At 44.5% G+C, this 13,763-nt stretch overlaps 1 protein-coding gene across 3 annotated transcripts in view; it reads left to right on the top strand.

The window, feature by feature from the left end:
• The window catches only part of SPI1 (Spi-1 proto-oncogene), a 101,205-nt gene extending 91,854 nt beyond the window's left edge, over nt 1-9,351 (top strand). For 2 of the 3 annotated variants that reach the window (XM_030200922.1, XM_030200919.1), the window contains exons 4-5: nt 2,684-2,843; nt 8,546-9,351. In XM_030200922.1, coding sequence (XP_030056782.1) covers nt 2,684-2,843; nt 8,546-8,862 — 477 coding nt within the window. In that variant the 3' untranslated portion in view covers nt 8,863-9,351. The remainder of the gene's footprint in view (nt 1-2,683; nt 2,844-8,545) is intronic. The other variant, XM_030200921.1, reaches the window with a different exon arrangement.
• Nucleotides 9,352-13,763: the final 4,412 nt, after the last annotated feature.

Below are 13,763 nucleotides of genomic sequence, written 5' to 3'. Positions count from 1 at the left end.
AAAGCGGTGGGGCCTAGAGAAGGAAGTAAAGGCTGCGGAGGCAGTCAGCAGGCCCAGAAAATGATTGAGCCAGGAGAAAGAATTTTGCAAAAGTTGAAGGCCTTCCATGCAGAAGTGACAGGGGAAATTAAAGAGCTAAAACAGTCAGTTGTTGAGCAGAGTGTGAAACTGGATGCTCTGAGCCTGCTGAACTGGAGAATTAAGTCTCTGATTTAGGCCCAGATGCACAAAACCTAACAAGCCAGCAACATGGGTTTTAAACTGGTTCTAACCGGTTTAGCAAGCAAGGAGTACAGCCAGACATGCACAAAAGGGTTCTCCAAGCTCTTTTCCAGTCACGGTAGCAGCTAACAAAAACAGAATGCAAATGTATTATAATAAGCTAATTACTATACTTTCTCTTTAGATTAGATTGGAGTTGGAGACAGTGATAGAAACATCACTGCAGCTCCTACACCTGCTGGATGCTCTACTTTCTCCAGTGAGCATGAAATGTATCTGTCTTATAATGATTATGCTGCTGTTTGCAGTACATGCAAGCTAATTAAAGAAATCCTAAAGCCAAAAGCTACAGCAAGGGCTTGTGTAATTGTAGCCTAGGGGCCAGTGGGAGGTATGTTGCTGGTAAATATTTCTAATCAGGCAGCTGCTTCCATCCTCAAAGAGCTAACAGGAAGCTTGCACAAGTTATTACTCAATCTCGTCCCTTCCTGCGTGACTGACAAGCCTGCTAGCTCACTAACTGCCAGGTGGCTCTGAGGCATCTGTGCCCATCCTGCAGGCGCATGACTAGGCCACTGCAGAAATGCATGAAAGGTAGCAAGACTGGAGAGGAGACGCGGGGGGGGGGGGGGGGAAGAGGCAACAAAAGGAGGAGAAAAGAGAATGGGGTGGCATGAAAGGAGCAAAGGAAGGGTGGAAAAGAGAAAATACAAGAAAGTGGATGAAGGTGAAAAGGATGGAGAGACAATAGAAGAGAGAGGGGTGAGGGCATGAAAAAGAAAAGAAGGGATCAAGAGAAAGGAAAGAGCAGGCGAAAAGATGGGTTGCTGAATTCCTGGGTGAACATTGCTGCTCTTCTCACCCCTAGTCACTTACTCTGCTCCCTGTGGACAGGAAGATTGGAACTGATTTTTACTAAGTTGTTTTAGTTATGACACTTCAGTGGAATGTCTCTGGATTGGAATTTGTCACAGCCACTGACCTCTCTTTTATAACATATTATATCATCCTGCCCTCTTCCTATATTTTTCATCTCTTGCCCTCTTATCATCAATAACCTCTTTTCATACGCCCCCATCTCTCACCATTTCTCAATCCCTAATCCCCTTCTCACACTCCCCCATCTCTCTCCTTTCTGTCCCTAATCACCACAACTCCATCTCTCTCCTTCTTTCAGTCCCTAACCCCCTTCTCACTTCCTCTGCACCTTCGACGAGAACTGTCATTGGATAAGTTTAAAATGGGGTTGAAGACCTAGTTATTCACGAAGGCTTTTCCTGATTGATTTGCAGTGCAGCAGTGTGGCCCAGTTGGTGCTTGTCTGGCCCACTATTTTTTTTTATCTTTATCTTGATCTTTATTTGTTTCTTTGCATTCTGATTTCTCTCTCTTTTCCTCTCCATGCTGCCTTGTTTCCCCTTTCCTATTAGTTATTGTAGTTGTTTTCTTGGCTCTTGTGGTTTTTGTCAGAAAGATTGTTAAGGATACGGTATATCAAATCTTCTGTCCCTCTGCATCTCTCCCTTCTCTCAATCCCTAATCCCCACTCTCAGCCACTAACCTCTTCTCACACACTCCATCTCTTTCAATCCCTAATCCCCTTCTCACGTTCATCATCTCTCATATTTTTTCAATCACTAACCCAGTGTTTCCCAAATTTTTTTCAGTTCATGGTGCACTTAGTGTCCAAGTAATTTTTCATGGCACCCCACTCCAGCCACACATTTCCCAGCCTCAGTCTCAGGTCTTCCCTCCCTCTGCCAGACATTTCCTCTCAGGTCACACCCCGCCCCCCAAGCACACATTTCCTCGTGCAGGTCTCTCTCTCAACCATCCCCCAAGCAGCATGGAGTCCTACCTTGTCTGGAGACAGAGCATCTCACTTCCCTTGCGGCCACTGACAGCCAAGTTTCCTCCTCTGTATCAGGCCTTTAGCCTGTGCCGAGCCCTCAGCTCCAACCCTCCCCAGGCTGCTCTGTTTGCTGCCTTCAGTGCTCCTCACCTTCTAGCAGCAGTGAGGCCTGGGATTTGTTGCCCCAAGAGGTGTTAGCTCTCATGGTGCGGCTGCTTCCCCTGCTAGAGACGGCATGCTAAGGGCTGGCAGGAAACAGTAGTGGCGTGCGCAGTCCATTAATGTGCGTCTCCTTCCGCAGCACCCCTGTGAGTTTAGCACAGCGCAGCAGGGTGCCACCGCACACAGTTTGGGAAACACTGTACCAACTTTTTATTTTCCTCTCTCAATCCCTAATCCCCTTCTTACACTCCCCATCTCTCACCCTTTCTCAGTTACTAACCCCTACTCACCCTCTTTCCGTCCCTACACATTTTGCTCTTTTCCCAGTCATTTCCATCCCTTTATTTCATCCTCTATCTTTTCTTTATTCTCTCATGCCATTTCACTCACTGTGTTATTCTCCCAAACACCTCTCACATTCACTATTCCCTATCCCTCTTTCTACAGCAGCTCCCCTATGTGCCTCGTATGTGCCTTCAGTACGCTTTTCCCACCCAGGCTAGTTCTGACGAGGAGGATATGGAGAGACGGAGCCCACCCCTTGAAGTGTCTGATGGCGAGATAGACAGCAGTGATCCAAATCCTGGGATTTTAAATGGAGAACATGGTAAGGAAGAAGCAAACCTCTAGATTATGTTTGAGGGAGTGGAGGGGAGGAAAAGGGGTGGAGTGGATAAGAGCCTGTATATATGAGAGGGCCAGAGATGGCTGCTGTATGTATGTGGGGGATTGCTGGAACAGATTTGTTAGATTTTTTTATTTACTGGGATTTGTTAACCGCTTTTATGAAGAGATTCACCCAAGGTGGTTGCTGTATATTAGTAGAAGAATGGAGTAGAAGTGGAGGGGCAATAATAAATATGCCTATGGCGCTTGAAGAACTTTGTTCCTCTGGAACTGCATGCTCATTTTCACAGGGATACTCCTCATAGAGTGATCCTCTGAAAATTGGGCTGGCATGGACTGAATTGCTGTTACGTCTGGGAAAGTGAGCCCTTGTGCCCCAGCTGAGCACGGCGAAGATGGAGCAGCACCGCGCTCGGTCAGGCAGCCAGACAACCCCTAGCTTCACCTGGGAAGCGACCACCGTTCCCCGGGAGTTGAGCCCCCAGGTGCAGGTGGCCACCAGGACTTCTGGAATTGGCGGGATGTACGGCCACCAACCAGACAGGCAGGGAAGCTGACACAGTCCAGGGACCAGGAAGACGGCAATACAGCAGAGTAGTCAGGAGTCAGTCCAAAGTCTGGGCAGGCAGCACACAGCAGAGTAGTCAGAAAACAATCCAAGGTCTGGGCAGGCAGCAACACAGCAGAGTAGTCAGAAATAGGGTTACCATACATCCGGATTTACCCGGACATGTCCTGTTTTTGAGGACATGTCCGGACGGGTTTTGGTCAGCCTGCCCATTTGTCCGGATTTCTGGACAAATGGGCGGGCTGACGCTGACGTGCAGGCGGCGGACCTCCCCTCCCCTTACTCACGATCTTCCCTGGTGGTCTAGTGACTTCGGGGCAGGAAAGAGCCCCCTCTTTAAAGCCCAGCGCGCTGCTCTGCATCCTGTATGCTGCCTGTGACGGTCTCGGCGAGATTCAAAATGGCCACTGAGAATTGAAGTCTTGCGAGGCCGCTTCAATTCTCGGCGGCCATTTTGAATCTCGCCAAGACCGTCACAGGCAGCATACAGGATGCAGAGCAGCGCGCCGGGCAGGAAAGAGGGGGCTCTTTCCTGCCCCGAAGTCACTAGACCACCAGGGAAGATCGTAAGGGGAGAGGTGGTGACAGGGCCAGGGGGAGGGGAGGTGAGGTGAGGGGGTGACCAGGGGGAGGTGAAAATGCGACAGGGGGGCAGGGTGAGGTGCGACAAGGGGCGGGGCGAGGTGTGGAAAGGGGTGGGGAGAGGGCATGAAATGGGGCGGGGCAAGTGTCCTCTTTTTTTAAGGACAAAAAATGGTAACCCTAGTCAGAAACAATCCAAGGTTCAAAACACAGGAACACAGGATCACAAGATAACCGGTAGTAGAACACAGACGAGGACTACGACCTCTACAGCAATAGAAGCCGAAGCAAGGAAGGACTGGAGGCAGGGCTTTAAATAGTGTAGGAATTAGGTTCAAACATGTGCAGCTGATCCAAGATGGCTGCCTCCATCAGAAGAGATGTCCTACGCCCAAATATGGGCTTCCTTCCTGAAGCTGCCCAACTCCAAGATGGCTGCCACAACCTGAGATGCCCATCTCCAAGATGGCCTTCCTATCCTGGAGATACCACATCCAAGATGGCCACCACATCCTCGAATGCCCATACCCTGCGCAAGCAGGCTGCACCTCTGGAGGAGTGGAACAGAGTGTAACAATTGCCAAGTACATGCAGCAAATTTAACAGAAAATCGCTGAATCTACTTTAACTCCCTCAACCCATCCCTGACACTTTTTTCATGCCAGTAAAGTTATGCATTCTATGAACAATGCGTGAGGTGAGTGGGGGGGGGGGGTTGCAATTTTCAAAGAGATACCCCTTCCTTGTCTATTCAGTGTCTGGAACTGCTATGTGAGTGCTTGGAGATATTGGAGCTGGCTCCTCATGAGGTTGATATTCCAAACACTTTTTGCACTTAACTTTGTCATTAACAGCTTAAATTGTTTGGGCTGAAAATTCAGGGCCATTCACTGCATAACCTTTGGTCAGTCATCTATATGTCTTTATGAGGAGGAGGGCTAGAAACCATCCAAATGAGAGAGCCAAACGTTATGTGGCTAGTGCTGATATTAAGTACTATCTGGTTAACTTTATCCATTTAAGTAGAACTGACTAAATAGCTGTCCTGACCTAAACCAGTAACTTACCCATATATATTCATCAGTCCAACTTAATTGTACCGCACAGCTTAAGATACATTTAACAGTATTTATATAAGGAGGAATAGGCAACTGAAAACCTGAGCCAGAATTAAGAACATAAGAACAGAGCCGAAGCGAGGGGAGCTGACACCTGGGGCGGGTCGCCGCTGCGCACCCCCCCCCCCCCCGGGTGCAGCACGGCACACCCTCCTCCCGCTGGAGCAAACCCCTCCCAGAGAGCATACCTGCGGCAAGGGACGGGCAGGAGGGCCGATCCGCCCCGACTGCACGTTGCTGGGGTGTGTCGGCTCCGCGCTGGTTCACTGCTGTCTTTGTCCCGGAACAGGAAGTAACCTATTCCGGGGCAGAGAGGGCAGTGCACCAGCGCGGAGCCGACACCCCCCAGCGGCGTGCACCCGGGGCGGACCACCCCCCGCCCCCCCTTCCTAAGCCACAGCATAAGAACTTAAGTGGTGCCATACTGAAACAGACCAAAGGTCCATCAAGCCCAGTATCCAGTTTCCAACAATGGCCAATCTAGGTCACAAATACCTGGCAAGATCCCAAAACAGTAAAAAAACATTTTATGCTGCTTATCCTAGAAATAAGCAGTGGATTTTCCCAAGTCCATCTTAATAATGGCTTATGGACTTTTCTTTTAGGAAGATATCTAAACCTTTTTTAAACCCTGCTAAGCTAACTGCTTTAACCACATTCTCTGGCAACGAATTCCAGAGCTTAATTACACGTAGAGTGAAGAAATATTTTCTCTGATTTGTTTTAAATATACTACTTTGTAGCTTCATTGCATGCCCCCTAGTCCTAGTATTTTTGGAAAGAGTAAACAAGTGATTCACGTCTACCCGTTCCACTCCACTCATTATTTTATAGACCTCTATCATATCTGCCCTCAGCTGTCTTTTCTCCAAGCTAAAGAACCATAGCTGCTTTAGCCTTTCCTCATAGGGAAGTTGTCACATCCCCTTTATCATTTTCGTCGCCCTTCTGTGTACCTTTTCCAACTCCACTATATCTGTTTTGAGATGTGGTGACCAGAATTGCACACAGTATTCATAGTAACATAGTAGATGATGGCAGAAAAAGACCTGCACGGTCCATCCAGTCTGCCCAAGAAATGTGCCACTTTTTTGTGTATACCTTACCTTGATTTGTACCTGTTTTTTTCAGGGCACAGACCGTACAAGTCTGCCCAGCACTATCCCCTCCTCCCACCATCGACTCTGGCACAGACCGTATAAGTCTGCCCAGCTCTATCCCCGCCTCCCAACCACCAGCCCCACCTCCCACTGTGCCACTTTTTTGTGTATACCTTACCTTGAATTGTACCTGTCTTTTTCAGGGCACAGACCGTATAAGTCTGCCCAGCACTATCCCCGCCTCCCAACCACCAGCCCCGCCTCCCACTACGGGCTCTGTTTTCTGTTTTCGAGGTGTGATCGCACCATAGTGATACAAGGACATTATAACATCCTCATGTTTGTTTTCCATTCCTTTCCTAATAATACCTAATATTCTATTTGCTTTCTTCACCGCAGCCGCACACTGAGCAGAAAATTTCAACATGTCATCAACAATGACACCAAAGTCCTTTTCCTGGTTGGTGATTCCCAACGTGGAACCTTGCATCATGTAGCTATAGTTCGAGTTACTCTTTCCCACATGTATCACTTTGCACTTTCTCACATTAAACATCTTCTGCCATTTGGATGCCCAGTGTCCCAGTCTCATAAGGTCTTCTTGCAATTTCATAATTTCATAATCGTCTTGTGAATTAACAACTTTGAATAACTTTGTGTCATCAGCAAATTTAATTACTTCACTAATTATTCCCATATCTAGATCATTTATAAATAAGTTAAAAAGCAACGGTCCCAGTACAGACCCCTGTGGAACCCCACTATCTACCCTTCTCCATTGAGAACACTGACCATTTAACCCAAATCCCACTGATGCTCCTTAGGGGCCATTTTACCAAACTATGGTAAAAGTGGCCTGAGCACATCCTTATAGGGTTATTCCCACGTACTAAGGCCATTTTTACTGGGGGTAAAATGGCAGATTTTTCTATTTTCACTATTAATGGCAATGCGCTAATTTTCCCATTAGCATGTGAGTCCCTACCGCTACCCATTATGTAGACAGTAAGGGCTCATGCACTAAGCACGCTCTTATCTGTTAGCATACAGCACTGTAGCTACTCTAGCTGACTAGCACAAAACACGCCCACTTTCTGTCCCCAGACCCGCCCCAGTACTAAAAACTAGTGAAAAGGTGTGAGTTAAATAAAGATAAAATAAATTACAAAACCCTGGCAGCCTCTGTGCATATTTGGGGGACTAGCCATGGGAGCAATTGTCAAAAAGCTTCAGTATCTACAGGCATTTTTTACCCATGCCAGAAACTGCACTGGTAGTTTCACTTTAAAATTTACCTACAGGAATTGTGAGTACAAATCATTCACAGGCTTTATATTGGCAGATTTTGCTGGAAAAAAGATGCACATAGATTTGAAAATGCAGTCTGCATCTGTTAATTTTCAACCCCTCCCAGCACATGCTCTCAGAACTGCCTCCTTTGAATCCAGATACAAGCATATTGTGAAAGCCCAGAGGTACTTCTAGGCAGACAAAGCAGGGGGATTTTCAGATGGGCCAATTAGCCTAGTTCAGGGGTAGGCAACTCCGGTCCTCGAGAGCCCCAGGCAGGTCAGGTTTTCAGGATATCCACAATGAATTTGCAGGAGATAGATTTGCAAGCACTGCCTCTTTGGTATGCAAATCTATTTCCTGCATATTCATTGTGGATATCCTGAAAATCTGACCTTCCTGGGGCTCTCGAGGACTGGAATTGCCTACCTCTGGCCTAGTTAAATATCTCTGAAAATTATTCTCTCCTTGTGTATCTGAGGTCTAGAAATGGTTGCTACAAGGGCAATTCCAAAAAGTCTTTCACCTGCCAAAATGGTTCTTTACACAGGCAAAAGGGCGAATTGAACCCCTGTTAGTTATTCCACATGGGCATATCTATACCCACATTTTCATGGAGGCATTCCTGCAGCAGGGTTAGACAACAATGCATGTCACTTGACATTTTCAAAACTACATGTATTTTTATCATCAGAAAATATTCCCATAGAAAAAGAGGGCGCAAATTGCTGGGCAATTTTTACTTGGCAATTTTCAAAGGGAAAGCATGTATGTATTTCATCTTTGAGAACTGGTGCAAAAGCCATAAGGAAATGTGCTTGCAAACGTTTCATGCAAATACACAAGTTTGAAAGTTGCCCTCTGTTTGTGAATGTGTTGCTGATAGCGTTGCTGCATTCTCTCAGTTCCCCAGTCTCTTAACATTTTCTAACCGTTCTGTGTCACCATTTAAGTTACTCTGCCACACTTTTTTTTGTCCCCAGCCGTTCTATAGTGTCTCTTTGTCTCTACATCTTTTCCATAGGAAGCAAGAAGAAAATCCGCCTGTACCAGTTCCTTCTGGACCTCCTGCGGAGTGGAGACATGAAGGATAGCATCTGGTGGGTAGATAAGGACAAGGGAACCTTTCAATTTTCCTCCAAAAACAAGGAGAGCCTAGCAAACCGTTGGGGTACTCAGAAGGGGAATCGCAAGAAGATGACTTACCAGAAGATGGCCCGAGCCTTACGGAACTATGGCAAGACAGGAGAAGTCAAAAAGGTCAAGAAGAAGTTAACCTACCAGTTCAGTGGAGAAGTTTTACAAAAGGCATATGTGGAAAGGAAGCATTTTACTCATTGAAAACTTTTCTCATGGTCTAGCCCCGAAGAAGTCAGCAGCTAGCATGGAGGGAAGACTGGAAACATTCCTTCTATGTCTGGCTGCTAAGGACACAGACTTATGTTTCTGGTACGAAAGATTCTTTTCTATCCCAAATCATGCAGAGTTGTGAAAAAGTGGACACTATGCTATGTATGTATATATAAACTTATTTTTATTCTAAGCAGGGACTGAAGAAGAATGTGGGAATGGGATAATAGATCTCCACTTGTACTATGATTAGCATTAATGCTAATTTCGTTCTAGGTGTTACAAAAAAGACATCTACCAGATCTTCTACTGTACTACTCATTATGTTCTGTTTTCTATTATGTTATGTTGCAATAGCTGTGGCTTGCATCATCAAAGTGTGAAACGTGGGGGGGGGGGGGGGGGATGGAGGGAAAGAAGATCTGATGTGCCCTCTCCTCACTGTAGCATTTTAGTAGCCAATAAACCAAATTCTCTCTTTTTCTTTTCTTTTCTTTTTTTTGCATTTACAAATATTACATCAAAACAACTTTGAAATAGAAAAGTATTGCAATATGAAAAACACAAAATTATAAAGCTAAACATATCGAATTAAAAACACAACTATATCACAATGTTGTAGTCCACTAATTGAGAGGAACCAAGAATCAGAAATACCAGGAGATAGCTTAAGAAGAAATAGCTAAAAAAGAAAAAGTTAAAAGTGGTCAGTATTCAAGTATTGTCCCATGTTGAACTACCATTGATAGGAAGAATAGACTCTTTTATTCTTCCCCCCCCCCATTTGCACAAAGGTAGAGAATTGGGTGATGTTCTTGAACAGCAATTCCCTATGTTCAGGTGGTTCCCTGTGATGGGCTCTTTTGGGGGACATGTCCAGCTCCCTGTGTCTTTTGGGACTCTTTCTGTTGACTTGCCTTGTACTCTGTGCATTCTGAGCTACTTTCTCTCCCCCTTTCTTTCTCCATCGGGTATGTAGGAGTTAGTCTGTAACATATCTTCTCTGTGAACTGAAACTGCCTATGCTGTATTTTGCTGTATTGTAACCCTAAGGGGTTAATATATTTTTTAAATAAATAAATCTTACCTGGGCTTCCCCAGGCTTTGTTGTGGCCACTTCGGGCAATTTTGGGTAGTCCTGGGTGGCAGGGGTGCTTCTGTGCCCAGAGCTGCTCTTTTGCTGGCCCGATGGGTGTTCTGCCCGTTCTGGGCCATTCCGTTGTTGCCCGGACAGTCCGGGCATCTTCGGGCCCGTTCTTGGCCAGTTGTGACAGGCATTGGTGGCCATGGGGCTCCGTGGCACTCTGGAACCGGGAGCACCGTAAAAACGTGTCCAGCTGCGAAGGCACACTGGACGCGAATGATGGAAACCAACCTGGGACCCAGCAGGAAAATGGCCGGCTTTCAGCCTAGCCTGCCGGGGGGGGGGGGGGCAGACTGAGCATGAGCAGAGTTTGCACATGCTCAGTCAATCCCTGGAGCTTCGGTTAGGCCTCACTGAAGCCTAGGGCTCGATTTTAGAGCTGCCCAGCCGGAGTTCCAGGGATTTTTGTGCTTTTTGGGGTCTTTTTGTTTTTGACCCGATTTTTGCTGGGGACCTTTGGGACCGGAACCAATAGTGGTCGCCAGGTCAGGGGACTCTAGCGAGTCAGGTAAGGGGTCTGGTGGCCCAAAATTTTATTTGGTTTTATTTTAAATTGTGGATTTTGGGACTTATATTTATAGAAATTAAGGGGTCAATGAGATTTTCAATTTTTTTTTAATTATGGGTTTTTGAGAACCTCTTAAGATTTACTGGGGGGGGGGGGTTAAAATTTGGAAAAAAGATTTTAAGTCATAGTTTTCCCAGGGGGGCTTAAAAGAGGTCTCCGCCGGAATTTAAAAACAAACCATCGACATAGCAGGTGTTCAAGGGGTTAATTAAATTTTTAATAAGTGTTTTAATTTATTTTGGGATTTTAAAAGGGATTAATGAAAAATGTGTGACTCCATCAAAAATGGTTAATTTTGAAAAGTAAAACTATAATTCTGTGGGCATTGTAATGCATAATTGATTTGGTGATTTTGGTACAGTTTGGTAAATAATTCACTTTAATATTTAGTAAATGGTACTTTTTCCATTATTCTCTATGGAAAAACTAAAAATCAAAATGCAGAATCAGTTTGTTTAGACAGGATTCTAAGTGTCTGTAAAAAAATGTGGGTTCTGAATGGACATTTCTATTGGCCAGGAGATGTCAGGTGTGCAAGCTGAGTCTCCGTTGCCTTAGCAACAGCTTGCCTGTCAGTTGCTGAGAAGGGCAGAAGCAGAGTTGCCACATGGGAAAATTTTTCCCAGCCCTAAACCCGCCCTAACCCCGCCCGAAGTCAAACCCCACCTCCCACGTCACTAAATCCCGCCTCCCACATCACCAAACCCGCCTCCCACGTCACTAACTCCGCTCCCATGTCACTAGCCCCGCCTCTTACATCACTAGCCCCACCTCTTACATCACCAAACCCCACCTCTTACGTCATTAACCCCACCCCCAACATCAACCCCGCCCCTGAAAAGCTTCTATTGGACCAAATTGGACCAATAGAAGCCCGAAAAAAAGCGCCCAAACCGCACAGCGGCCGCAGGGAAACAGCCCAAAAAAATGCACCCCGCAGCCGCAAAACCGCCCACCTGGCAACTTTGAAGCAGCTGAGGAGAGAGGATGTGTTTTCAGTGTGTTTGTGGCAGAGAGAAAGAAGAAGCAGTTTGAAAGTATTTATTATTATTATTATTATTTGTTACATTTGTATCCCACATTTTCCCACCTTTTTGCAGGCTGAATGTGGCTTACATATAACCGTTAACGGCGTTAGTCGATTCCAGTCTGCATTAAGCGGGGAAACTGTGACACAGTGATGTGTAGATATTTATACTGGTGAGTACAGGTAGTTCTGGTGAGAGATTGTGCAGATTTGACTGCTGTGTATGGCAGGGTAAGTGAAGCTTGTTTAAAGCAATTTTTTGTAAATTTTTTTATTTATAACCATTTAAATTTTTACAAGCGATAAAACAACTTGCCAGAAATACAAAGAAGGTAATATATAGGAATTATTTCAATCAGGTAATTCTATTCTCTTCCTTAGACCACTAAACAGGGAGAGTGAAACAAGACAAGGAGATCAACCAAACAGTAAACAGGAAAAAAAAAACCTGGTTTAAAGCAATTTTAAAAGTGGTTTAGTATAGATTAGAGGACGTGAGTAAAGCTAATTCTACTTAATTTTCTAGGGGAAAAAAAGGGGGTTAGTTTTATTGTTATACCAAAGGGAATTAATGGGGTATGAATGAAATGGTGTTTGGGTGTTTAGAATGTTGTATGAAGTGCTGATAGAATCCCAGAGTGACAGCATTTTGCCCTTTCATTTGCCCTTCCTAGTTTAGGGAAATAAAAGTAAAGTGCAGGCCTGGAAGTGAGGGAATATTTTAATTAATTTAATTTTTATTAGATTAATTGGCCACAGTGTTTTAAGAATTGTTTAATGTCACATTGGAATTTAATGAATCGTGTCAGGAAGTTAGAGTTTTCTTCCCCAAATTTAATTTGAGTAAGAGAGGTTTAGGAAGAAGCTTTGCAAGAAAAGGAAAGAGAAAGCAATGAACTACTATCTGAAAATTCTTCGGGCCCCCACACAAGAAAGAATTTTGCACTTCAGATTTCATTTGGAGAATAATATTTTTAGCTACAGCTAAGTAACTGCATAAAAGAAAGATAAGCTGATTTACTCACCTGAATATTTGCTGGGTTCTTCTAAAGTGAATCCTGTGAACACACAAAAATACCCACAAATAATCAAATTCTTACTAAAAGCAAGAAATTTAAAAGTTTATAAAGAAAATTGATACATTTTAATGTTGGAAAATGTATACTTATCTGATGATTGTTCTTGTTCTGGGGTATTTGAGATAACTCTGTTAAGAGAATAAAAATAAATATAAGTAAATAATTATAACCACATATAGAATACTTATGTTCAAATGTTTGAAGAAAGGAAATATTGTTGAATTTAAGAGAAAAAGGTTAAATACTTACGAAGTTGTGTTGAAGGAAAATACAAAAATAATTTGTGAACACTTGTGTCTGATTATGTAAAATAAAAAAAATAAAAAAACCTGAAATTAGTTTTACTTTCCCCCTCATACCTTAAGTGTGAGAGATGAAGTAAAGTTTAATGTGCTCCCTCCTGCTCTCGGTGGTGTGATCCTGGACACTCGGTTCGACTACAAACAATAACATCAGGTATCCTGGGACACACTATTTTTGGGCTGAGAGTTTCAGGGGTGCGGGGTTTACAGTATAACCCCCTTCAAGCTATTGTAACACTATCAAGATTTTATCAGTGTAAAAGTATAAATAGCATTACTCTCAGCTTCTCTCTTGTAAGGAGAGAGAGCTGGTAGAGAACAGACTCCCAATTTGCAAGGCACAAACTCTTGTCCAGCACATCTGAATTATAAGGTTTTTTTCCTTGTTTGATTACTGCATTAAAGACTATCTTGATTCAAGAGTTCTGAGTCTCATAGAGGGGCATAATTGAACGAAAACGCCTATCTCCATGGGCGTTTATCTCCGAGAACGGGTCCGTGAAGGGGCGGACCGAACCGTATTTTGGGAAAAAATAGACGCCCATGTTTTATTCAACAATGTGTGAGCTGGGCATTTTTGTTTTTCAGCGATAATAGAAAATGAAAGCGCCCAGCTCAAAAACGAATAAATCCAAGACATTTATTCGTGGGAGGGGCCAGGATTCGTAGTGCACTGGTCCCCTTCACATGCCAGGACATCAACCGGGCACCCTAGGGGGCACTTTTACAAAACCAAAAAAACAGGTAAAAGAGCTCCCAGGTGCATAGCACC

The sequence above is a fragment of the Microcaecilia unicolor genome, chromosome 4 (genome assembly GCF_901765095.1).
Source record: "Microcaecilia unicolor chromosome 4, aMicUni1.1, whole genome shotgun sequence".
In the NCBI taxonomy this organism is placed as follows: domain Eukaryota; kingdom Metazoa; phylum Chordata; class Amphibia; order Gymnophiona; family Siphonopidae; genus Microcaecilia; species Microcaecilia unicolor.
The sequence above is the reverse complement of the archived record's forward strand: the minus strand, read 5'-3'. Positions and strand labels throughout refer to the sequence as shown.